Source organism: Palaemon carinicauda, chromosome 26 (genome assembly GCF_036898095.1).
Source record: "Palaemon carinicauda isolate YSFRI2023 chromosome 26, ASM3689809v2, whole genome shotgun sequence".
Classification (NCBI taxonomy): Eukaryota; Metazoa; Arthropoda; class Malacostraca; order Decapoda; family Palaemonidae; genus Palaemon; species Palaemon carinicauda.
This window is the reverse complement of record NC_090750.1, coordinates 82,806,315-82,832,959: the sequence shown is the minus strand read 5'-3', so window position 1 is coordinate 82,832,959 and position 26,645 is coordinate 82,806,315. Positions and strand designations below refer to the sequence as shown.

General features: G+C 36.2%; 1 protein-coding gene across 1 annotated transcript in view; it reads left to right on the top strand.

Moving 5' to 3' along the window:
• Positions 1–26,645, top strand: part of LOC137620038 (guanine nucleotide-binding protein G(o) subunit alpha-like) — a 46,073-nt gene that overhangs the window by 13,622 nt on the left and 5,806 nt on the right. The window contains exons 4-5 of the mRNA XM_068350316.1: positions 12,222–12,351; positions 15,404–15,557. Of these exons, the coding sequence (XP_068206417.1) occupies positions 12,222–12,351; positions 15,404–15,557 (284 nt within the window). The remainder of the gene's footprint in view (positions 1–12,221; positions 12,352–15,403; positions 15,558–26,645) is intronic.

Below are 26,645 nucleotides of genomic sequence, written 5' to 3'. Positions count from 1 at the left end.
GTATATATAGATGGTATATATATATATATATATATATATATATATATATATATATATATATATAGATGGTATGTTAGAATAGAATGCTATTCATATTGGAATATCTGTACAGTTTAAATGAATATGGTAGAGACCCTGAGAGAAATAATAATACAGGATTTTCCAAGCTAAACTTCAAAATATGTATTTTTCGCGGAAACACCCAATTTTTTCTGTACCGAAAATTATTTTATTATAACATTTTTTTGGAAATCTCTACAGAAATAAATTTGTATCGCTACTATGAATATTTTCAAATTGAGAAAAAATCGAGAAATGAAGATCCCCCAAAAATGTAAATAAAATCAAAAAAGTTTTTGGGTGATAATCTATCCCACGAGTCACCCATATGCAGCAAAGAACGCGCCCAGACAACAAAGCGAGACGGGTATAATACGCGGTCAAGTCTCCTTCCTCTGTCAATTCGACAGTTCTTGAGTTCCATCTCTCTGTCACCGCTTCGTCAGTCACCGATAACGCTGTGGAGAGATAAGTGGTTCTATTAAGCTTCTATTCAGTGATTTCGGTTTATTGATTCCCTATTTATTTCATATATATATATTACCAACAGTAGCCCCGCACGTATTTAATTTTTTTTTTCATTCCGTTTTTATTTCTCCTTGTATTATCTGATCATGTGTCCATTAACCTCAAAATGTATTTCTTTTTTTGTTCTCCCCCAAATTTATTTCACCTGTTGGAATGAAATTAGTTGAAAATTGTAATGAACACGAATATTATTTAATATGATAATTCATGTTGCTGATGCTTCTAGGAATCATGGTATAAGGAATTTGATTTTGTATTTTACGAGTGAATTTAAGATAATATGATTAAGGTCATTAAGATAGGATGAAATTATTACATGTACAAAGTATTGTAAGTTCTACCTCTCTAATAATTTATAGTTTAGCTTGCCAACTTTGATTGAATCCGTAGCTTTGATCTTGCATACATAGGCTTCAAATTTGCATCCCACGTACAGTTGGCCTCATTAATTTTTGTACACTTCAAGGGAAGCCAAAGAGAAGCCTGACAACTGTATATTGAATAACGCTGTGTTTAGCAAAATAGAAACTATTGGCAACGCTGCCTGTAAAACTAAAACAAAGTCTCTGAGCTTGTAATCATGTGATCAAGAGCTTTTTTAATAATTTTATCAAGTAATTATTATAGAAACATTGTTATTTTCTTAAGAGCACTTTGTAAAACTAATAAAAATGCTTTCGATTATATATTTACAAGTTCGGAGAATTTATTTCACATGCAGTGTTACCAACAGTTTTCTCTTTTGGTAAACATAGCGTTACATGCTACAATGTAAAATTGCCAGACGTATCCTTAGCTAAAAGTGACGTTTACTGGAATTAATGAAACCAATTGTACAAGATTCGCTTGCTAGTTTATTTTTGTTAAGCCCAGTATTAGAAAAAGCTACTTTATTGTTTATTTATATAAGCTTAATTTGCAGATAGAATTAATGATTAAATCAAGACAGTTTTGAATTCATATCTTGGCATATACTCAAAATTTTTCAGAAGATTCCACTGCCTTGTTTGAATGGAAAAATATTTATATCATGATTTTGGAAGCATCAGCAACTTACAGAAAAAAAAAGTAGTTTTGCACGCCATTAGTCAGGTCTACCATATCAAATCCTTTTATTTTGTCTGTTGAAATAAGTGTATTTAAAGCATTAAGAAAGGATTTAGATATTGAGACATAAGTAAATAACGAAGTTTGTCATCTAAAGTTAAGAAATAAGTTTTTTATTTTTTAAGAATAATGGTGTAATGGATCGCTTGTGTGAAGTAGAATTTTTGATATCCAGTCAACAAATTTTAACGGCAAAATTATCAATTTTATAAAAGATTTTTATTGACTTTATTTTGAAATTTTTACTTTTATTTTTGTATTTGCACGTTTAGATCCAAACAGGAATTTAGAAAAGTTTTGCACTGGTCTAGAATTTAGACCTAGAATTTTAGAAAGGTGGTTTTTGCGACGTTTTGCAGGAATTAGTGTCATCATGTTTTGTTAAATGTCGAGATTTTGGTAAATTGTTATCTATTTTTTATATATATGACATGATATGAATATACTCTAATGGTAGTTGATGATTGTAGAGTAGGTAAATAATGATTTATGATTTATAAGTTGTCTGTGAGATATATATATATATATATATATATATATATATATATATATATATATATATATATATATATGTATATATTATGAATTTACTTGTGTATATATATCATTAGTTTATGCTATAAAAATTCCTCTTGGTAATATTCAGTAATGTCTTCATTATTGACTTTTATATTTCAATATGTGAAGAAACTGTATTTAATATATTTATTGTATCAGGAATGATGACTACCACTTGCAAATATAGATATATTTAAATTCAGGAGACTTGAAACTTAAGATACTTCACCGTTCATTATTCACAGAAATCAGGAACTTTTTTGTCTTTAAAAATGCCAGATTATACAAAAAGATAACCTTTGGACACCAATGAAAAGTTGATTATATATATATATATATATATATATATATATATATATATATATATATATATATATATATATATATATTTATATATATATATATTTATATATATATAAATATATATATATATAAATATATATATATATATATATATATATATATATATATATTTATATATATGTATATATATGTATATATACATATATATATGTATATATATGTATATATACATATATATGTATATATATGTATATATATGTATAAATATGTGTGCGTATATATATATATATATATATATATATATATATATATATATATATATATATGCACACACAACAACAACAACAACTAATACGGCTTTGTCTAGTCCTCTGCAGGACAAAGGCCTCAGACCATGTCCTTAGCCATGTTTGGGTTTGGCCATTTTCGTCACCACTCTAGCCACTGCGGATTGATGATGTTGGGAGACTTCAGTCTGATCGCTCACAGCAAGCCAAACTAGTATTGGTGGCCCTGACTAGTACAGCCTTGCTGATCATGGCGATACACAAACCCTTTCACCACGTTAAGCTATCCCCACTCAGAAAGGGATATATTTATATACTATATACATATATGTATAATATATACATTATATGTACTATATATGTATGTGTGTGTTTGTGTATGTATTCATCGAAATAACAATATTTAGAAATGTCCAATCAATTGCTTCCTGTGATTTGCCATTTTCAAAAACAATAAGTCCCTGATTTCAGTTCTTGGTCGAAGAATAAGTTATCTTCAAGTTATTAGTCTTCTCACTGTATATACTTACATCGGGCAGTCATTATTCTTGGTGCCATAATAATGTTTAAAATACGTTTTTTCTGAGCACGTTTGATTAAAGTCAATAATCATGCCATTGATAAATATTACCATGGGGAAGCCTTAATAGTATCGACACATTGCACACACATACATGGTATTTCGGTGTAGGGAATTAATAAATGCTTTAAGGCTTTAAATCTGTTTTTGTTACATAGGTTAATCTGAACCTTTCGAAAAATATTTATTTGAATAGTATTTATGAGAAATTTTGAATACAGGAATTTTGCTTTTGAAATAATACTGTGAATATCATATGAAATTTTAGTTTTTGTTTATATTGAAAAGTGAAAGAAATATTATTGTAAAAAAAAAAAAAAAAGATTCAAGCTCCTTTATTTGAGGCGTATTTTGTCAATCGGTATCGGCTTTACAAGAGATTTAAATCACTCATAATGTTCACATATTAACTATTTATTGTAGTCGTTTGTGATTTTACAGATCAAGTTTGTTTATTGGTTAGAAGACGTTATATGTCATTTCATTTCACAGGTCATTTAATTTTTTATTGAAAATTGCACGAACATGTATAAAACGTAACTCAAGTGTCGTCTTATTTTGGAAATAAAACGTTTTCACTTCATAATTTTAATGTTTCCACTTCCACACTTGTACATATACTGTATATGCAATCATTATATATATAGGCTATATATATATATATATATATATATATATATATATATATATATATATATATATATATATATATATGTGTATATGCAAATAGTTATTTAGACGTATATATTATACTATTACACACACCTAAATACATATACATGTGTATGAGTATTTTGTAAGAAAACCTTATGCTGTAATTACAAATTAGAGAATTTTACGCTTAACTAACCAGAACACAGAAAATTTTATCTATATTCCCACTGTGGTGCCTAACCACAGCAGTGGCCTCCCTAGTAAACAGCTTAAACTCATGGTCCCGGGCTGGGGTCGATATGCTGAAATGCGAATGCTAGGCGAACACGTTACAGCAGTACTAGAAATTGCCTGTAAAGTTTAAAAGGAAAGAAAAGGCGAGAAATTTTTTTTTTTATATGATGGAAGTTGAGAGAGAAAGAATTTTTTTTTGTTTTTATTTTCAAGATTTGAAATCTATATAAAAAGATCCTCATGCATTTCATATAGGATAAACCTGCGCAAAATTTTCATCTGTATTTGAAGCTTCAAAAGAGATTACTCAAGTGCTGTATGTGGATGAGATCATGTTGAGGGGTAGATGGAGATGGTTTGGGCATGCTCTTTGCACTCCCCAAGAGAGATTAGTTTATGAAACTTTAAACTGGGTTCCACAAGGCACCAGAAGAGATGAAAGACCCAGGCCTACATGGCTGAGGTCTATGAAGCGTGAAGTAGATGATGAATGGAGAAGTATTGATTTAAAAGCTCAAGATAGAGATGACTGACGAAATCTAACTGAGGCCTTTTGCATCAGTAGGTGTAGAAGGAGATGATGATGATTTTGCAGATTCCAATACTCAAAATTACGCATGGTCAGCTGTGGTGCCTTATATCCTTCTAAAAATAAAATAGGGAAATATATGCGTTAATTGATGTTATTGCTCTTTATATCCAAGAAATTATGAAAGCAGTTGTGTGTATATAAGTGACGAACGCGAGACATTTCAAATATAAATAGTTATCTGTTTCTGCTGTTTTCGTTCGTATTTACGGTCAAAGTTTAGTCATCATTATTCTGAAAAGTCTGACGACAAAGGGCGCATTAGGCAAATGACCCTTAATGTAGGGATAACTGTGGGGAAGAAGAAAATAAGAGAGGGCGCATCAGGCAACTGACTCCTTAATGTAGGGATGACGTTGGGAAAGAAGGGAGAGAGTGCATCAGGCAACCGACCCCTTAATGTAGGGATGACGGTGGGAAAGAAGGGAGAGAGTGCATCAGGCAACCGACTCCTTAATGTAGGGATGACGGTGGGAAAGAAGGGAGAGAGTGCATCAGGCAACCGACCCCTTAATGTAGGGATGACGGTGGGAAAGAAGGGAGAGAGTGCATCAGGCAACCGACCCCTTAATGTAGGGATGACGGTGGGAAAGAAGGGAGAGAGTGCATCAGGCAACCGACCCCTTAATGTAGGGATGACGGTGGGAAAGAAGGGAGAGAGTGCATCAGGCAACCGACCCCTTAATGTAGGGATGACGGTGGGAAAGAAGGGAGAGAGTGCATCAGGCAACCGACCCCTTAATGTAGGGATAACGGTGGGAAACAAGAAGATTCAGAAAAGACTGTAGAGGCAACAACTTAAATATACGATTATCTTTCCTTGTTTAATCTTTTATCATTGGGTTCTGCCTAATATTATTTCGTCAACTCTTGCAAACCTTACAAAAACGCTGTTCAGAAAATAATACCTTTGCAATTTATCGGATTTGCTGAAGATTAACACATTTTAGATAAACAATCATGCTAAAAACTTGATAATTTTAATGATTTTATGACAGGAATTACATAGCATTGTAGTTTCAATAGTCAGTTGATTTTATCCGTTTATTTCCATACTATTGTCATTATTTTACAAGTTTCATTAAAGACTGGTTTTATTCCTTTATAAAAGCCAGGTTAAACAAATTTCAAATATTAAAAAATAAAATTTTAAAGTATTTAGTGATAAATTTCGTAGGTTAGAAAATCGAATTGAAAGACCAGCATATTCAGAATCAGTTTTGTTTGAGAAAGCGCAAATCGGGGTATGTAATTTTACAATCACTTTTGTTTGAGAAAGGGAAAATCAGGTTATGTAATTCTACAATCAGTTTTGTTTGAGAAAGCGCAAATCAGGTTATGTAATTCTACAATCAGTTTTGTTTAAGAAAGGGCAAATCAGTATATGTAATTCTGTAAGCAGGTTTGTTTGAGAAAGGGCAAATCAGGTTATGTAATTCTACAATCAGTTTTTTTTTTTTTAGAAAGGGCAAATCAGGTTATGTAATTCTACGAACTTTGTAATGGCTATGTGTAGCATTATACATGTCTACCCATCTCCCTGATAATGTATTTTTTTTTCTTTTTTTACAATCCCTTTTCGAACTTTTAGTCGGAGAACTTTCACTCAGTCACGTAGTTGACTTTAAGACTTCCCTTTTAAGTTTTAAAGTATTTTTTCACAAGAAAAAATTCAGACGTTCAAACTTGCAGCGAATGTTTTTATGTTAAACAAGTTGACCTAAGTCTCTCTTTGTAGTTTATAAATGAAAGATTTTTTTTTTAAACGTTACCTATTTTAAGATATATTTTTATATATACTGTATATAGTTTGTTTCCTTATTTCCTTTCTCAATGAGCCCTTTGGCTTGAAGCATCTTGCTTTTCCAACTAGGGTTGTGACTTAGCTAGTAATAATAATAAAGCTAGTAATAATAATAATAATAATAATAATAATAATAATAATAATTTGTTGTTTATGATATTCATTAATAGTTTAGTTGTGTAGAGTTGGATACTAACTTATGTAGTAGAGTTAACTGGTCCTATTAAAAAAACTATTTCCAAATTATTTTCAATAGAGAATATTTCATAAGACAATTTGCAAAGGATTTTTGATAGAGAGTTGCGAACTGTAGGTTATGGATTCAAACTTTATTGGTAGTTATTGTGGCGCTTGGAGATATGAGGGCATTATGACATTAGTGTAAAAAAATCATCTTTGTGATAAAATATTCACTAACTGCGAATCGCCCGAAGAATTGTAGGTAACGCTAAGAGATGACTAGGACAATTCCTACAGTATATGTAAGGTTTTTAATTTAGATTTATAAAAAATTATCTTATCACTCATGAGAAAAGTCAAACGCCTTAGAGAATTGTAGAACCCTTCAGCTATGATAAGAAAAAATATTATAGAAATTTCTCACGCCACTGTCGTTTTTGGAAGCAGTTACTTTGATACCAATATATCAGAAGACTTTATTTAATGGAAGATGTGTTATCAAAGCAGTATGATATAAATTCATCTTTGAATTTTTTTAATATCTTGATAAAAATTTAATAAATCCTAAAGAAACATAACAAAGTGGCTCTTAAAGGTTTAAAGGCCACTCATGAATGGCAGAGGCAAGTGACAGTGACATTGCCTATTAAGCAAGACAATGCCTTAGAGAATGACCATATATACATATGATCAGCACCCAAGCCCCCTCTCCACCAAAGCTAGGGCCATGGAGGGCCAGGCAATGGGTGCTGATGACTCAGCAGATAGACCTTTAGGCTCCCCCAAACCCCTCCTCCCATCCTTAGCTCACAAGGATGGTGAGATTGCAGCGACCAAAGAAACTAACGAATTTGAGCGGGACTCGAACCCCAGTCTGGCGTTCACCAGTCAAGTGTGTTTTGTGGTGTTGGAAAAGATGTAACCTTTTTTTAAGAATACGTTGCATTTTTAGTAAAATGTAACGATTTTTAAGGCAATATTGTATTTAGGTAAAATTGAATACGTTTCAAGAAAATTTTAAATTAGCTTTGGAAACGAAGTGTTATGTCCAGCCTGAGTTTAGTTTAATAGGTAATATAGTTTTAGATCAAATGGCCTGTTCCATAAATCTTATGGGTGCGATTGTTTTATTATTAGAAGTGATAAAACTTATCGTAAATTGTGTTTTCTTTAGTAATTTAATTATCTTAGTGTTTAGAAACTGATTTATCTATTTTTTTATTAAAAGGTTTCATTGTCTTTAGTGTTCATGTAAGGAATATTATATTTTTTTATCATGTCTCTTTGTTTACAAGAAACTTGAAAAGTGCATAGATTTTTTTTTATTTTTTATTGGGTGCGTTCTTATTCAAATTCGTCTTAATTTAGGATATAATTAAATGTTAAATTTAAAACATTCACTATGTGTTTCATAATTTATTTTTCTATTGATATAGAAATTTCACTTTCACATAATATGAATTCTCATATTTCTCAAGTTTACAATTACATTTTTATACTTACAAGGAGAAATTGTATTCTCCTCCACTGTACAAGCTACTACTGTAAGATGACTGTATTTTGTAATTTATGTTACAGTCTTATCGTTAATTTGGGAATATAAGATATTTCATAAATAGTCTTCATTTTCGTAGTAGTTAATATCATAAACTACGGTTTCAGCATAAATGCTCAGGATGACCTAATTTCATACTTGTTTAGTTTCATAATTTGTTAGTTAAATATGTTGATTTTCAAGAGATAGAACTCATATTGTGTGAATTACAGTTGATTTTTTTTTTCTAGTGTAATTTGCCTTCCATTGTAATTTCTCTTGATTGCTTGCTACATGGCTTCATTATACTGAAAATATTTAAGGTTATTAGATTTTTTAGTGAGAGATTTGTAATAATATGGTTTTATAATCAGTAATATCACGATTCCAAAATGATCTGTTGGAGATTTTTTTTTTTTTTTTATGAAATTCCATTATCTTCATGATTATTTTGTTTTTGTTTTTTTATGAAATTCCATTATCTTCATGATTATTTTGTTTTTGTTTTTTTATGAAATTCCATCATCTCCATTTTGTAATTTGTAAATTTAAATTTTGCAATTTGTAAATTTCTATTTAATGAAAAAATGGCGCCATAAAATACAACGAAGTTGCTTTTAGGTATATTGTTACTAGATAGAAATTGTCATACACAAAAAATCTCTAGGTTTAAACTATGGGTACTTTATGCTAAATAGTTTTAATACAGTTCTTGGTAGTATAACTTGTCGATTAATATTTTATACGAAAAAACACAAATTTTCAGTCTCCAGCAAAATTTTTTGATGGTTAAAGGAAAAAAGTAATGGTATTAACAACAGCATACCTTATAGTAAAATTTTTTTTGTCGGAATAATATTCCAGCGGAATTAAATAAAAAGTAATTCCTGATAGTCTCATCCTGATAGTCAGAGTCGCAACAAAATCCCAACATAAGGTATAAACTAATGTACAGTTGAACTCAGAAATTCCTGGTACACCTTGCTCTGAGGAAGTGTACCCATCCACACTCTTACTGTGCGGCGAGTTACTGTGTTTAGCTCCGCCATCAACACCTCTGCCATCTTTCCTGACACTATCTGTTTGCTTATGTGCCGTAAAGTAATGGTGGGAAAGGTTGCACCTCTTCGGAGTGAGGTGTTCCAGGGACTTCTCTGTCCTACTGTTCAAATGATTAGGTTAGGCTAGGCTAGGCTAAGTTAGGCTAGACTAGACTAGATTAAACTACTCTAGTACTAGGCTAGGTTAGGTTAGGTGGGCGCATTTTTGCTTTACTCGCAAGTGCCTTGTTCCATCTAAAACGAAGTAGGCTTCTTTTCTTAGGCCGTTATGAATTCAGTCCAAAAAGGATGGCGTCACATTGGCTCGAAGGATTCTCTTCATAGCCACAGTTTCGGTTTAGCTGAATATAATCAGTGTAAAAAAAATATCTGATCTTTTGTGTTCATTCATAACTTGATTTCCGTCATAACTTGTTTAAGCATTTATTTCCCTTCATTTTATAACCTGCATCTTCGTATATGATTTTGCAATTTGAGTGTGCTTAACTAATTTTTTCTAATGTTTAACCTCTTATTATATTTTTTGTGAGGTTTTGTTTCTATGGAGTTTGTAAATAATTTTTTTTTCCATTATTTTACCCTATCTATTTATTATAGTTCATGTACCCACCACTTTATTTCTGATTTTAGACCTCTCCCATATCTCTCCCTCACCTTTGCCGTAAGCCCCATATACCCTAACCTCCCTTGCACGTCGTGTTTGATCTTCATATCGTGTATGAAAAGAAAAAAAAAATTGCTTCATTGGCAAAAGGTCTTCGATTGCTTGAAAAAAAAAATTCTCCAAGCGCTTCCTTATACTCTGTGTGAGTGTTGTTCGTTTTAGTATTTTCTACGCACGAAACGCATCTCTGATAAAGTGGTTAATCTGTATTAAGAATCACAGTAATGGCATGTGCATGATATACTATTAGGTAATTTACCTCCCTCCCTTTTCCTCCCATAGGACAGTATGTTGCAGTTTGTCTGCTTTTATACTTAACTAAATATGTGATTTTGCAGGACACTTAAACAAGATGTTGTGTAACATACTTTGAGAAAATGATTGTTAGGGTTTTTTTTTTTTATATATTAAAAGGAATTTTTTGCAGGACATGAAAGTATCTAAATTTACCGGAAGTTTGACGTAAAGATATGGAAGTTTTTCCTATGCCTATTGACATTTTTGATGACTAACGGTTTTTTTTTTCATGTAAAACTCATTTTTGTTGAGTAAACGGTGTACATACTGTAAATTATTCCTTTACAAAGTGTTTATTTCAGTATATTAATAAAATAAAATGTCAAGGCACAAAGTAGAAGCATCACAGTTGTTTTATAGCATATAAAATGTAAAAGAAAAAAAAATTATAGTTAGTATAGTTTATTTCCTTATTTTTCTTCCCTACTGAGCTATTTTCCCCTGTTGGAGGCCTTGGGCTTATAGCATCCTGCTTTTCCAACTAGGGTTGTAGATTAGCTAGTGATAATAATAATAATAATAATGATAATAATAATCTTGTGTGTTATTGAATCACGTCTTTTTCACAATTTCAACAGTAATGTTGAAAAATATTTGTCTGATTCTGAGAAAGAACGACGCAGGAAAAGTAACATTACACAAGGGGAAATATTTTCTGACATATAGTGAGGCAACAGTCTCTACATATTAATCTTCCATTAATTAGAACCAAAGGTCAGACGGCTCCTTGAAATTTATCCCCCGTGAAATTAAGTTTTATGTTATTCAATCTGTAGGGTTAACGAGACTACGATGATGTTGAATTCCATGTTATATTGTTCATTAAGACATTAAGAGTCAAGGACGCGGATTATGGTGATAAGTATAATAGCAACATCCTTATGCTATTCGTTGATGACTTATAAAATATGATGGTTAATTTCAATAGCATTTTGCTGTTTATATTGATATATTTTGGACTTTATTTTGAATAGGTAACTGGAGATAAGAATTTGATTTACATAATTATAAGAATATTAAAAGCGTAATAAAATCTCATTTTAATGGTACGCTATCATTTTGCCGTTTATATTGACATATTTTTTACCATTTATTTTGAATGGGTAACTGAAGATAAGAAGTTGATTTTAATAATCATAAAAATATTAAAACAGTCATGAAATCTCAATTAATGGTATCCTATCCTTTTGCTGTTTATATTGACGTATTTTGGCCAATTTATTTTGAATTGGTAATGGAAGATAAGAATTTGATTTACATAATTAAAAGAATATTAAAACTGTAATAAAATCTCATTTAATGGATTACTAGGCTTTTAAACCCTTTTTCTTTTGAATAAGTCCCCCTTTTCAGATGCATGTAAAGTGTATGGTATTTATACATATAGTATTTGATGTAATTATATCCTAGTGTAGTAGATATTTGTTTCTGGAATAGTTTTTATCCCTTTCGTAGATAACGCCATTTTGAAAAAAAATACATGTGAAGGAATGCAGTGTACCTAAGCCAGTAGTACTTTTTTTATTTGTTTTCTGCGATCAGTAAACAGCCTTGTATGTTATAGTTTATTGCATCATCAAAAGCCGTCATTGCTATGTAGTGCTGTATCATATTATATATATATATATCGTGAGGCATACCTGAAATAAAATGAAATATGTCAACTTTTGATATTTTTCTTTAGAAAAAAATGATTCTATGGATTTGAGGTCAAGGTGCGTTTAAGTGTACTTTGAGCTTCCCCGAACAGTTATGATTCAGGTTGCTTTTTCTCCTTGCAGGTTGTTTGACGTAGGAGGGCAAAGGTCAGAACGTAAGAAATGGATACATTGCTTTGAAGATGTCACAGCCATCATATTCTGCGTTGCCATGTCAGAATATGATCAGGTGCTTCATGAAGATGAGACTACTGTGAGTATAATAGATAAGATGATTCATATACCCTTACTGTAATTTGCATGTGTGTGCCCCTGTTTTTAAGAATTAGTATATTTACACTACTGTGTATGTCTTCCATACGTTGCTATAGCTAAGTTGATGGAAAAAATTGTATTAGTCTTTTGGAATGTGTTGTTTTCTTTTGAAAATAGATGAAGTAGAAGGAATGAAATTTCAAGAGCAGAGAAACTTCAGAACCTAACTTGAGGAACAAAGAAACTCAGTAGGTTAGAGGAATGAATTGTGTGATTTGGTGATCAGAGTACAGTATTGATCGAAGACATTCCTCAGTGGTAACCACCTCTGAAATATTAAAATTTTGAATAAGCTGAAATGGATAAATGTGTTATCTTGTATGCTTATAAAGGAATACATGTAATACAAATTACTTAAAATTTGTGATTTCAGTTACTGTATGCAAAATGGTGCATATCAAAATTTGAATTTTGACAAAATATCTTGCCGACAAAAATTTGTAAAAGCAAACTTATTTTTACTAATCATGCTCTGTACAGTTAGTGCATATAGTAATTGTTACATATTCCGATCATTTCGGTTGAATACTTCAAGACAATTCATGTTTTAGAAGCTTAAGACTTTTGCAAATACAGATAGTTTTTGATTTACCAATAGAAAATTGATAGTAAATGAAAATTATTTACTTATGAAATACATATTATACTAGTTGTTGTCGCTTCTGTGACATTGAACGGCAGACACTGTTGTTTGGTTTACTTTTAATAATGAGGAAAGAAATGTTTAAGGAAGAGGATTACAGTAGAGAGTAGAGATGGACCTGGAAGAAATTAATTGAATAGTGTTTAAAAACTTGATTAGACCATTCTGGAAAAACTTATGACTAAAGAAAATCCTTAGCAGTGGCTGCCAAGCTATTAGGAGAATTGATAGATCCCATAATGTAATTGTGGAAACTGGTATCCTAATGTGTCACAGGGTCATTCAAGATTAGGGGAATGTTAGTTTAGCTAAAATATGATTACGTTAATATCTATTAAAGAAAGAAAGTCAAATCACTTTGTAACAAAATACCTTAGTTCCTGTCAAGATGATGTGCTTAGTTTTAAGAGCATTATTCATTTAATTAACCAGGAATGGTAAAAAGTAACAGAATTTTTAAGGGATTGAATACAGAAAGTAAGTGTAACAATGTGAAAGTTAAAATAGGTTGAATGCTGTATTGAACAAACAGCTTAGTAAACTAAGATGGGGTATAGATAGAGAAATGGTTAGAAATTACTGTATGGCCATCAGTGTCCAGTATATTTTACTCCTTTTAATTAAGTTTTTAATGCAAGTATCAATTATGTTGTTGGACGAGGAGGAATGAGAATGGGGGATGGGTAGATGTAGGGGTAGAGAGGGGGGATGATGATGAAGGAGAGGTCTAATTGGTGAGGGATCTATGGTCGTGGTTCAATCACGCCCCAGTTTTCTATACCGACACTCAAAGAGTGAGCGAGCTAGGTTTATTCCTGGCATTCCATGCATCTCTTTTTTTCTCTGGTATATTCAGCTATAACTATGCCTTAGAAATGGTGCTAGAGGAACATTTCACGGAGCGACACAGGTCGAGCCCAGAAATGTTGTTTGACAGGTTTCCTTGCAAGAACGCAGCCTTTTTGTTTGTTATAATTAAAATATATGCATAATATGAATAATAATGAAGATATCAGTTTCTGGTTCATCAGTCGTATGTAGGTTTGATGTAATTTTTGGAACTTCAGACGACGACAATATCGATTTTTAATACGCCACGAAGGTTTTTTTTGTTTAGATTTGAGTGCATAATTGAAATTCCAAATTCAGTGATCCAATTGATTATTGCAGATTGATTTATAAGGAATACTTAGAAGGGCAGTATTATTATTATTACTTGCTAAGCTACAACCCTAGTTGGAAAAGCAGGATGCTATAAGCCCAGGGGTTCAAACTGGGAAAATAGCCCAATGAGGAAAGGAAATAGTAACAGTTAGAAAAAAAAACTTTTATCCACATAACATAGGCTGGATTTCAACTCTTGTATCAGTCTAAAATTTGATCATAAAACAGACAAAGGCAAGTTACTGATGTTGATAGGATGAGTAGAAATTGTACAGCTTTTGAAGTACCTCTAGAAGAGTCTCAAGACTTCAAAACCAAAGTGTTTTGTGGAGGAAATAGTTTGGTTAATAAACATAGAAAATCAAATCATAAAAAATTAACATAAAGAATAACTATTAACTGCATGAAAATCCAGAACTAATACCGACTGACTCACTGGGTTACAAAACGTGCTATGTTCTGTTTGCACAAAATCTTTTATCATTTATTCCATTTAGGTCTTGCTGCTAGATATAGCTCTCCATAAAAATCTATTGTATAAGGCCAGATAAAAGGGCAAAAAGTAATTTATTTTATAAACAATATTGATCACTATAAATCAGAAATATTAGTCTTTGGTCTAATTCTGATCTTGCGAAGAACATTTCCTTGAAAATAAAGTTTAATGATGATTATAGTGAGCTGTAGTGTAGAGAATATTCTAAAAATTCAGACTATTCACCCAGTGAAATATGAATTACACAGCAAAATTAATTAACCATATTGATTTAAACAAGATTAGCAAATCTATACGTTTCCCATTTTTTTTGCATGTACATTTGTTCATATATATGCATGTAATCTGGATGCTTAAAATTTCAGATTAAACTAACATTGTATATTGGATATCATATTGATTAAAAGTCTTTGGGAGTTCCATGGTCTGTTTAGCAGGTTTAAAAAGTTTATTAGGGAGTTCTGTGGTTTGTTAAAACTTGTGTGTGTGGGGGCACTGAACTTTAGTTGGAAACTGTAATATATTAGTTATTGCTTATTCAATTGAATTAGTCAATTTTTTAATCCACCAGTGGCATACACACCATATACTTTAAAGCATTTCTATGATATTCAAGAATACATAATGATTGGACTACATACAGTAGTTCGCAATCTTCTTATCTCATATTCTATTTTTTCTTTTCAGAACCGAATGCAAGAATCTTTGAAACTATTTGACTCCATTTGCAATAACAAATGGTTTACGGACACTTCAATTATATTATTTTTGAACAAAAAGGATTTGTTTGAGGATAAGATCCGAAAGAGTCCTCTAACCATATGTTTCCCAGAGTTTTCAGGTAAGCGTGTCTCAAGTCTTATTTCTCCTTCACACCCCAAAATACTATTTCTTTCTCTGCGTTTTGTTTTTGATACACAGGATATTAAGCTTTTTTAGAATAGAATTTGTAGGTTACTTATTGGAAAGACAGTACTGTAATCAACTGAAATGCTATCAAAGAAGAAGAGAAAATGGCCATTGTAGGGATTCAAAAGAAAAGAAAGGTACTGTAATGTTAGAATTATTAGAAGAGGGAGATTGATACTCAAAAAAGTGTTTTTGGGACCAAATAATTGGAGTCTTTTTGAAGGAGATAACTTTCTTTCAACCACTGATATTTATTAGCGATATGTAGTACCCTTTTACAGCTAACCCATTTGTATCAAAATCGATACATCCAAACATCTGACAAATTCTTTTTGTAAACCTCCATCCAATTCATAGTTACTATCAGGGCTGGGTTATCTAACAAAGATGTGAATAACAAAATATAAACCCCAGAACCAAAGGGTTTACACGAGTATTTCAGAAATCAGAAACTTGACAAAACCATTCTACAATTATTAGCTCTTCAAATTCTACCAAATAGTGTAAGATCCTGTGTCAGAATAATAGCATATGAGTTAAAATCAACCGACTTGAGCCTTTCCATTTTTAATTCACTATCCATCTACTATGGCACATCCCCCAATTTTGAGAGGGAGTCGACATAAAAAGAAATAAAAAGGGAAATTTTCTTCTCTTTGTTCCTCCCTGCCTGACAAGGGATTCACCCTCCCACATTGTTCACCACAAATGAAGCTTCATAGGCTGATTTCCCTGCTGCCACTACCTCAGCAGTCACTAAGGTGACCAGGGGAAGCAGCAGGGTGTATCGGAACTGTGTCACAATCGCTCGCTATTAATTCCTATTTCCAGCATGCTCTTTTGCTTCTCTCATATATATCTTCCTATCACCAAGGGCTTGCTTCACTCCATCCATCCACCCAAGCCATGGGATTTCTCTTGTACTTCTTTCTCCCTTCACCTCTTGTATTCATCACCTTCTTCAGTAGATGGCCAAACTGCCTCAACACATTCATATCCACTCTAGCTGCTAATTTATTTCTTACACCCGTTCTCACCTTCTACTTCGTTTCTAACCCTATCCAATTGAGATACACCAGCTATACTCATTAGACACTTCATCTCGAACACATTCAATTTCTGTCTCTCCGTCACTTAAATTCCCCACAAGTCTGATCCATACCTCACAATTGGTACCATCCCTTTCTCATACAAAACTCCTTAATTTCATTCCTAACTCTCTATTCTTACCACTCCCTTCACTGCCCCCAAACACTTTATATCCTTTATTCACTCTCTTGATTTACATCTGCTTCCATTCCACCAAGTACAGTACTTGAAGTGATCTAGTTTCTCAAGTAACTCTCCATTCAACATGACATTCAATCTAGCACCACCTCCCGTTCTCATGTATCTTATAACCTTACTCATACCGACATTACCTCAATTTTCTTCTCTCACACACCCTTACAGCTTCTCCGAGTCTGCAACCAATACAGTATCATCTGTAAACAACAATTGATTCATCTACCACTCATGATCACTCTCATATATCAGTTTCAATCCTTGACTAAGCACTCGAGCATTCACCTCTCGTACGAGATTTTGAGTTGATGAACGTAGTTGTATCCTGTCATTTGGGGTTTAGGTATAGTATCAGAGATATCTTCCCCATTATTGTAGATAATCAATAGTTTGAGAGACTTCCTGACTGTTTCTTAACATCAATACTGTACAGTACTCTTTTATATCTTATGGCAACTTTCAAATATTCTTATTTCGGTAATATTCATGTTGAATGAGATATGGTTTGGATTTCATGGTTCATGGTATTATTATGGATGCTAGTAATACTTGCTAATAATAGACAATTCTTACAGATTTGGTTATAAATCCATATTACTAAATGAAAGTTGGGAATGTGCTCTTTATCTCTTGACAAGATTTAAATTCCAAAGCATATCCATTTTCTCTTGTAATCCCTTCAAATCCTGATTAGGGGCTAACAACTACAGTACTGTATTTCCTTAAATGAGGTACCTGGCAAGCTGTATCATCATTCATCCAGCTACATTATCCTTCAATTGAATTTGCCTCTCACCATGTATTTGTTGTTCATCTAGTTTAAAACTGAAAGCCCAGGTATGGATTCTTCAAGTTTTGTTCCCTTGGTGAGGAGACTGGTATCTGTGGTTTAGGCCTGAATTTCAAACACCTATGGTGTATACTATATTCCTTTACCCAGTGACAAGTAGTACAGCACTGGACATGTCCATGCCAGGAACTCTAGTTCTGTGTGTTGTTTCATGAATATTGAGAATATTTGCATTGAAAAACATTCAGCTGCTGTATTTGGAGAATTTTATCTTGTGGGTTTTGTTCGACTTGTTTGGAGTACTTTATTTTGGCCTCTGCTTTATCTTTCTCTGTTCAGACCAGTATTTTTGGATCGTGGTATCCTCTCTATATGAAGAAGGGAGTATTTGGTGGTGTCTTCTGTGTCTCTGATGTAATACATCTAATTTAGTGCTTGCAGTGTGCTGTTATGTCCATCATAATATATTGTGGAGCAACACCATGTCTCAGGCTACATACTGTATTGGCCATCCATCTTTTGTGCTCATATATCGTATATCAGCATGTAAAGTTACCTCTCCACTGTCTGTTCCAGTTACTTGTATTGAATTACTATATCGTAGACATGTTTGTTTTGATCTATTACACTACCTTATATTACTGAATTATTGGGCTTGTTTACAATCATTAATCTGTATGTACCTGTACCGTATGTACGATCAATGTGTCCATACCCTGATAGTTTTATTTTTTTACTGTATGATCCTCTGAGTCCTCGTAGGGGAGTAGTGCCATCAATGCGCTGCTCTGTAGGTATCACTAAAGCGTCTTTGTAGTGTCCCTTTAGCCCCTATGTGCATCCACTTTCTACTTTTCTACTATACCTCCGTTTCTGCTTGCTTTCTTCCATCCATCTTGTTGTCCAACCCCTTCAGCATTTCTCCCATCAACCTGAGGTTCTGAATGGCTTCCAACCCTAGCACTAGGCCCTAGGTCCCAATTACATGAATATAATCCTGAATCAGCTTGCAAACTCTTCTGCCTTTAAGGACTTTAAAAAAAGGGAAGACTTTGTTCAATAGCTTATACTGTTTTGACGACCTTCAATACCCTCAAAGGAAAACTTATTAAAAATAGGCATGAAAATGCATGAGTAGTAAATTTACAGAACAAAAATTATGATATGCATAAGATTTGGATGAGACAAATATTGAATTGGCAAACTTCAAATTGACTTTGTCTGGACAAAATTAAATGATCAGTTATTTGAGATATATAGAGTAGCATATGAATACTGTTGATGCATTTCACAGATATAATAAAGGTGAGGAATTTTGAAGCAGGTTATGTCAATTAGTAACACAAACAAACATTGGTGATAGCCAACATATTCTGACCTAAATGGTACACATGAAGGTGCTGTCTAGAGTCAACACTCAATTTTCTGAATAAGAAGATAGCTGAGGCAGTTGTTATATTGCACTGCAGTGATTAAGAGATTCTTTCTAGAAGGATACCTACTAAAGAGTAAAATCAATACCAATTTCATCCATTTTCTTTTCTCTGATAGCACAGCACTGTTCTGCAGCATATGTAAAATTAGAGATTCTGTTCTGTACCATACATAAAATTAGAGATTCTGTTCTGCAACATACGTAAAATTAAAGATTCTGTTCTGCAACATACATAAAATTAGAGTTTCTGTTCTGCAGCACACGTAAAATTAGAGATTCTGTTCTGCAACATACGTAAAATTTGAGATTCCGTTCTGCAACATATGTAAAATTAAAGATTCTGTTCTGCAACATATGCAAAATTAGAGATTCTGTTCTGCAACATACATAAAATTAGAGATTCTGTTCTGCAGCATACGTAAAATTAGAGATTCTGTTCTGTACCATATGTAAAATTAGAGATTCTGTTCAGCAGCATACGTAAAAAGGGATTTTGACGTAGGAAAAATCTATTTCTGGGCGAGGGACCTGTGCCGCCCAGTGAATAAGCTCCTATTAGCACTTATTCTTAGGTAATTTACTGCTAAATATACCAGAGAAAAAATGTAAAGGAGTGCTAGGTTAACTAGCTCGCTCACCTATTGGTGTCGGTATAAAATTGGGCGTATAATCCAGAGGTCCCGCACTATTTAGATTCATCCACGACAAAGACCCCAATAGAGGAGAGCCGTTCAACCTCACTCGGCACCAGCAACTCGGCATCCGCTCAGAACCCAACTCCTTAGCACCCAAAGTTTGGGGACTCCAAGGGAGAGGAGCTGGGAGGGTTCACTGGGCGGCACAGGTCCCTCGCCCAGAAATAGATTTTTCCTACGTCAAAATCCCTTTTCTGGGCTTGAACCTGTGCCGGCCAGTGAATATATACAAGAGAAATGTCACCAAACTTGCAAAATAAAGGAAAAACATAAACATAAGGGAAATACAAGTTGCTTTAATCAGAGATGAGTGCCAAAAACAGCTATAAGGGTATCTTAAAAAGAACATGAATCCACTTGGTAGAACAATTGACCAAAAAAGGTAAGGTATAATAATGCCGTGAGTGATGATATATACAGATACTCAGGAGTCAAAAATTTACAAATATAATAATAGTAATCAGGTGCGAAACCAACGAATACAAATAGGGTATAAATGAGGCAGGTAAGGGGGAGAGATAAAATAACAAGGAATTAACATATGAGTTACCTGGGGGTAACTACGCTCCCTGCAGCTACTGTAGGAAATTTAAGGGCTTCCAAATGTTTAAGGTAGTGTTTCTTGAACACTGAGGGTGACTTCCACCCTGTATACCTGGAAAGATCCGTAAAATTCATGTGGTGAAAAAAGTTCACCGAAGTAGCAACCGCTCTGATATCATGTGCAAGAGGAAAAGAGTCAGGGCTAGCTTGTTTAATAAAATACAAAATTTGTTGCCTGATCCCTTTAATGGTAATGGTACCGCCTTGTTCTCTAACGAATAGAGGCCCCGAGGAGTTAGAGGAGGTCCGGGATAAATAAGACCTAAGAGTAGTAACAGGGCACAGAGACGGATCTTGCGTGAGGGGAACAATTTTCCAGGAGGACCATCTGTTCTGAGGGTCTTCGTTCTTAGCTAAAAAGAATTTGTTAGGTGAAAGAAGGACCTCTCCCGAAGGAAGGAACTCAATATGACCCGGGTCTCTTGACAAAGCTGCCAGTTCAGAAATTCTTGCCCCGGAAGCCAAACTCACCAGGAAAAGTGTTTTCCTGAGAAGGGGAATGTAATCACAAGAACTGTTAATGGTATCAGAAGCCAATTTGAGTACATCATTAAGGAACCAGGTAACCGGAGTAGGACGAGTAACCGGTTTCAGTCTGGCACAGGCTTTCGGAATTGAAGCTAACAAAGAGTCGGTTAAGTCTATGTTAAAACCCACTAGGAATATCTTTTTCAAGGCAGATTTAATAGTGGTGATAGTATTGGCTGCCAGACCTGATTCTAATAAAGTTCTAAAGAAAGTGACTGTAAGGTTCAAGTTCATACAGTGTACGTCTGAGTCTATCAAAAATTTAGCCAACTTTTTAACCGCAGAATCATATTGGCGGATGGTGGAATCCCGTTTATCTGATTCTAGGAACAGGGTGTTTTGAGGATCGATATTGGCACCATGCATGGCCGCAAACTTCATGAAGTCCATAAAGTTAGGGCGCTCTGAATGTTTGAGAAAGCGTACACAACGCGTGTTTGTACTATCTGAGACAGAACCGGATTGGGTATCGGGTGAGGATGTAGTCTCAACTCTCGCAGGAGAGGATACCAATTGCTCTTGGGCCAGTTGGGTGCGACCAAGGCTACTCGTCCCTTGAAAGATCTCAGCTTGTCTAGGACTTTCAGTAAAAGATTCACCGGGGGAAAGAGATAAATCCTTTCCCAGATGTCCCAATTCTGTGACATAGCGTCTGTGGCGTAGGCCTGAGGGTCTAGATTGGGAGCCACATATACTCTCAACTTGTGGTTGGACTCCGTGGCGAAGAGGTCCACTTGGAGACCCGGAACCCGAGAGAGAATCCACCGGAATGACTTTAGATCGAGTGACCATTCCGATTCTAGAGGGGAGGTCCGGGACAAGGCGTCTGCCACTACGTTCCGGACTCCCGCCAGGTGGACAGCTGAAAGATGCCAACGGTTCGAGGCTACTAGGGAGAATATGGCTACTAGAACATGGTTCAGAGGCCCTGATTTTGATCCGCCTCTGTTGAGGCAGCGGACCACCACTTCGCTGTCGAGAACCAGACGAAGGTGTTGTCTCTTGGGTGGAGCGAGACGTTTCAGGGTTAGAAGAACTGCCATGGCCTCCAGCACATTGATGTGAAATTGGCGGAATAAGGGAGACCAAAGACCTTGAACTTTCCTGAGCTGAGAATAGCCTCCCCAACCTGATAGGGATGCGTCCGTGTGAATGATTAACTTCGGAGGCGGAAATCGAAGGGGAACTGACTTTGACAGATTGTTGGCCCTTGTCCAAGGTAGAAGTCTTTCCCGGAGAATGGGAGGAAGGCGGACTTTCCTGTCCCGGAGCTTCCGGTTCGCCCTCGAACGCCAGACACGATTGATATCTTTCAATTTTGCCTTCAGAAGTAGATCCGTCACTGAAGCAAATTGAAGGGACCCTAGGATCCTCTCTTGGAGTCGTCTGGAACTTACTTTGTCTTTGAGAAAGCGTTTGGTGTTCATTGCAATCTCTAACCTCTTGGGTTTGGGAAGACACAGAGTATGAGATATAAGATCCCATTGCAGGCCGAGCCATTGGAACTTTGATTTCGGAAGAAGACGGGACTTCTTGAAGTTGATCTGGAAGCCTAGAGATTGAAGGTATTGGATGACTCTGTGAGTGGCTTTTAGGCAATTTTGGGAGGTGTCTGACCAAATGAGCCAGTCGTCCAGATAGGCTACTACTTGAATCCCTTGATTTCTGAGTTCCTGAGCAGCAACTTCTGCTAACTTTGTGAAGATCCTTGGGGCGATGTTGAGCCCAAAGGGCATCACCTTGAAGGAGTAATTTTTGTCCCCTAGGCGGAAGCCTAGATACGGACGGAAGTGTCTCGCTATCGGGACGTGATAATAGGCGTCTGTAAGATCGATAGAGGTGGTGACGGCCCCACGGGGAAGTAAGGTCCGCACCTGCGAGACGGTAAGCATTCGAAACTTGTCGCATTGAATGGACAAGTTGAGAAGGGATAGGTCTAGAATCACTCTTCTCTTGTCCGAATCCTTCTTCGGGACACTGAACAGCCGACCCTGAAACTTCAGGTGTTTCGTTTCTTGTATGGCGTTCTTTTGTAACAGGTCCTGGACAAATTCGACTAGGTCCGGAGTGGAATGTTGATGAAATCTGTTCGGAGGTGGAGGTCCTTGAATCCAACTCCACCCCAGTCCCTTGGAGATGATACTGAAAGCCCAGGGACTGAACCTCCATTTGTTGCGGAAGGCATAAAGCCTCCCCCCTACCCGCTGCACCTCAGTATTGGTTTGAGGAGTTGCCTCCACGTCCGCCTCGGAAGTTCTTTCCCTTGCGAAAGAATCTACCTCTACCTCTGTTCTGGTTTGAACCACGATGGTAGCCTCTACCTCTGTTATAACTCTGGGAAGAGCCTTGAGCCTCATAAGACTGGTTAAAGGCTGGAGAGGTGGTGGAGGCACCGGGAAGCTGGCTCTTAGGGAGCAGAACGATGACATAGTCGTCCGATGAAGGAGCCCGAGAGGTGGAAGGCTGTGCAGGAGCAGCAGGAGATGGAGGAAGAGGCTGACGGAAAACAGACGAACTACTCTGCTGTTGCCGGAACTGGGTGGAGGTATACGGGCGGAGCTTCTTCCTACCCCGGGCTTGGTAATTTGCGGGATCATATTTCCGCTTAGGAGTCAAACCCCAACGGGTTTTAAGGCTCTGATTAACCCTAGTAGCCTCTGCCAAGACTTCCTCCACAAGATCCTCATGGAAAAGATTTGAACCCCAGCAAGAGGACCGGATAAGTTTATTAGGCTCGTGCCTAATAGTCGCCTCAGCCAGGACGTGTTTGCGGCACCTACGTTTGGCAATAGCAAAGTCATATAGATCGAAATATAACGACTGCAAAGTAGCCTTATTGAGAGACTTAAAGATACTCTCAGTATCATAAGTTAAGGCTATCGACTCCGTAGACGTGGCCAAGTTCAAAGTTCGACCAACACGTAGGCGGGAATCATACTCCTGTTTAATAAGGGATTCCGGGAGACGGGGAAGCCGTTCGCTAAACATTACCGACGCACAGTCGGCTGTTAGCTTGCCAGAAGTAAAGGTGGTATGGACATTGTCCCAACACTCATTACCTGAAGGAAGAAGGAGGGAGATCAGGTCTACCTCTCGGATGGGAGGCAAGGGCTTCTCCTCCAGAGCATATTGAAAAGCCAGTTCTGCAACCTTATTGACGCATGGAGTCACGGTATTCTTGTCCATTAAGAACATTGTGAACGAACTTTTATGAGGCGTCAACATGGTATTGGTGCAACCAATATCATTCAGAAACCTAGCCCAAACAGATTGGGCTTGTTCCTTTGGGAAAATGACAGTCTCTTTGGGGACCTTATCCAGCCGAACCAGAGCTTCCTCGGTAAGCCTGGCATAACCATGAAATGGAAATGCGAGACCAGGAGGAAAGAATTCAAAGTCCTCTAGGGGACGAGTGCCAAGACCTTCCAATGTTAACATCCCGTCTGAAAATGGGGAATGAAGAGCCATGCGCCAAGGGTTATTCTTGGCAAACGGCGGAAGCTTAGAGGCATCCGGGATGAGAGAGCTTTGAACTCGCTCCGGAGCACCCTGCTCTAATGCCCCAAGTCTCTGACCAATGTTAGAGAACATCGTGTCCATCTTGGCCTGCATTTCCGACACCAACTTAGCTTGCATCTCCGACACAATGCGAAGCATGGCTGATTCGGAAAGGCCCGGATTAGGAGTGGAAGTGGCGGATTGTACTCCCGGGTCGTGAGACTTAGAGGAGGAGCCGGAAGCCTTAGATGACGGGTTCGTATTAGACTTGGAACTATGGGAAGCCTTGTGGGGCTTACGAGCTTTTGGCAAAGTCCTAGATATAGACTTATCTTTGGGGGGAACCGGGTGTGATCGGTGAGACAAATCACGGTCCCCAGAAAGACCATGGAAAGAAGAGAGATCAGATGAAGAAGAAGGAGCGGGGCTGAGGATAGGAATCTCAGCGCCGGTAACACCTGCCTCACTTACCACCCTACCTGCATCCGGATCATCCAACAACATAGGTTCAACGTCCAAGTTCATGGAGGCAACATTGTCTTCCAGATCTCCGGGGGCATCCAACGGATCTTGTTCCTGGTCTATGAATCCCGCAATAGTGGCATCAATGTGGGCAATGATGGGTGCCGCAACATGCCTAGCCACGGCGGCTGAAGACTTGGCATTAGGGTAGATCATTGCACAGTAGTCTTCAGACAGGACGTAAGGCTGTTTGGATTTCACATTCCGGGCAAATCCCCTAACCCACACTTTCAGTGTGTCCCGAGCCGCAGTCTTCTGCTCCGGGGATGCCTGAAATAATAGTGGGAATTACCGAAAGGAAGATTCCAGGAGGTCCTTCAAGACCATAGAGATCTTACTAAATAGTGTATGTATACCAAAAGAGGTAAAATAATTAGAAAGATAACATAGCCAACGGGACTCACCGAATCAGATCCGAGGGTGGTAATGAGGTCAAAACAGACCATACAATTATCAGGGTGCCAGACCACGATGTCTTCCAGCTGAACTCCGCAGAGGGCGTGAGACCTACAAACAGTATGGCCACAAGGCTGGTGAAGGACAGCCGCACAGGCCGTCGTCTGACAATGCACCATCTATAAAAAGAATAGTATATGAGAAACTGTAATTCTCTTAAGTAGGGGCGGGTCCGGAGGACCCGGGACTAAACATAAGTCTAACTTAAGACTAGAGCTTAACTGTAATACTCTTAAGTAGGGGCGGGTCCGGAGGACCCGGGCCTAAACATAAGTCTAGCTTAACTGTGATACTCTTAAGTAGGGGTGGGTCCGGAGGACCCAGGCCTAAACATAAGTCTAACTTAAGACTAGAGTATAACTATTCATTCCGGTCGAGCCGGGATCATAAAGAAGGATGCAACAAAGAATTAAGACACATGGTGTCTGATTTCCCGGAGCGAGGTTAAGCCCCGGGCCGGGAAATAAAAGTACATCCATAAACCAATATATATAGGAACTCCGGGATAGTGATCTGTCATATATAATCATATATAATCATAGAAACTGTTATAAATAAAGAGGGGGGCGGAACTGTAGATAAGAACCGCCAACAGAACCCGGAGGGTTTCGTATAACATAATAAAATTGTGATAGGTGAATATAAAATAGGGTGCACCGGGATCCTACTCTGTTGAAAGGTGGCCAACCCGTCTAGACAGAGACGAAACCGCCGGGACACCCGGAGGACAAAGTCCATAAACACTGAACTACCCCCTCTAAAAGGAGGGAAGGCAACGGTCCCCTAGGAGAGGGGGGAGAGAAGCCTAGCCACCAACCTAGCGAGAGGGGGAGCTTGGGGGAGGATCACGTGATACGGAGCAGCAGGGCTACCAACTGACGATCCCCAAACACTACCAAAACAGATCATACGGAGTAATAAGCACAAATATTCATTATAAAAGTAATAGCGTTGAAAAATATATGAATATACACATAAGAATTTAGGGCAAGGTATGCAACATAATAAATAAATCCCAAAGGACAGCAACCTGATGGCTTAAATAATAAAAATTGCCGCCCAGTAACGAAGGTCGGCAAGCCATCTACGATACGTAACTGATATCGGCCCTAAATATGAACCACAAGGGTTCTAAACGCTAAATAATGAATATCCACAATAAAACATATAAAAATTTAATTAATAATAAAAATAATACACTTAGTAACA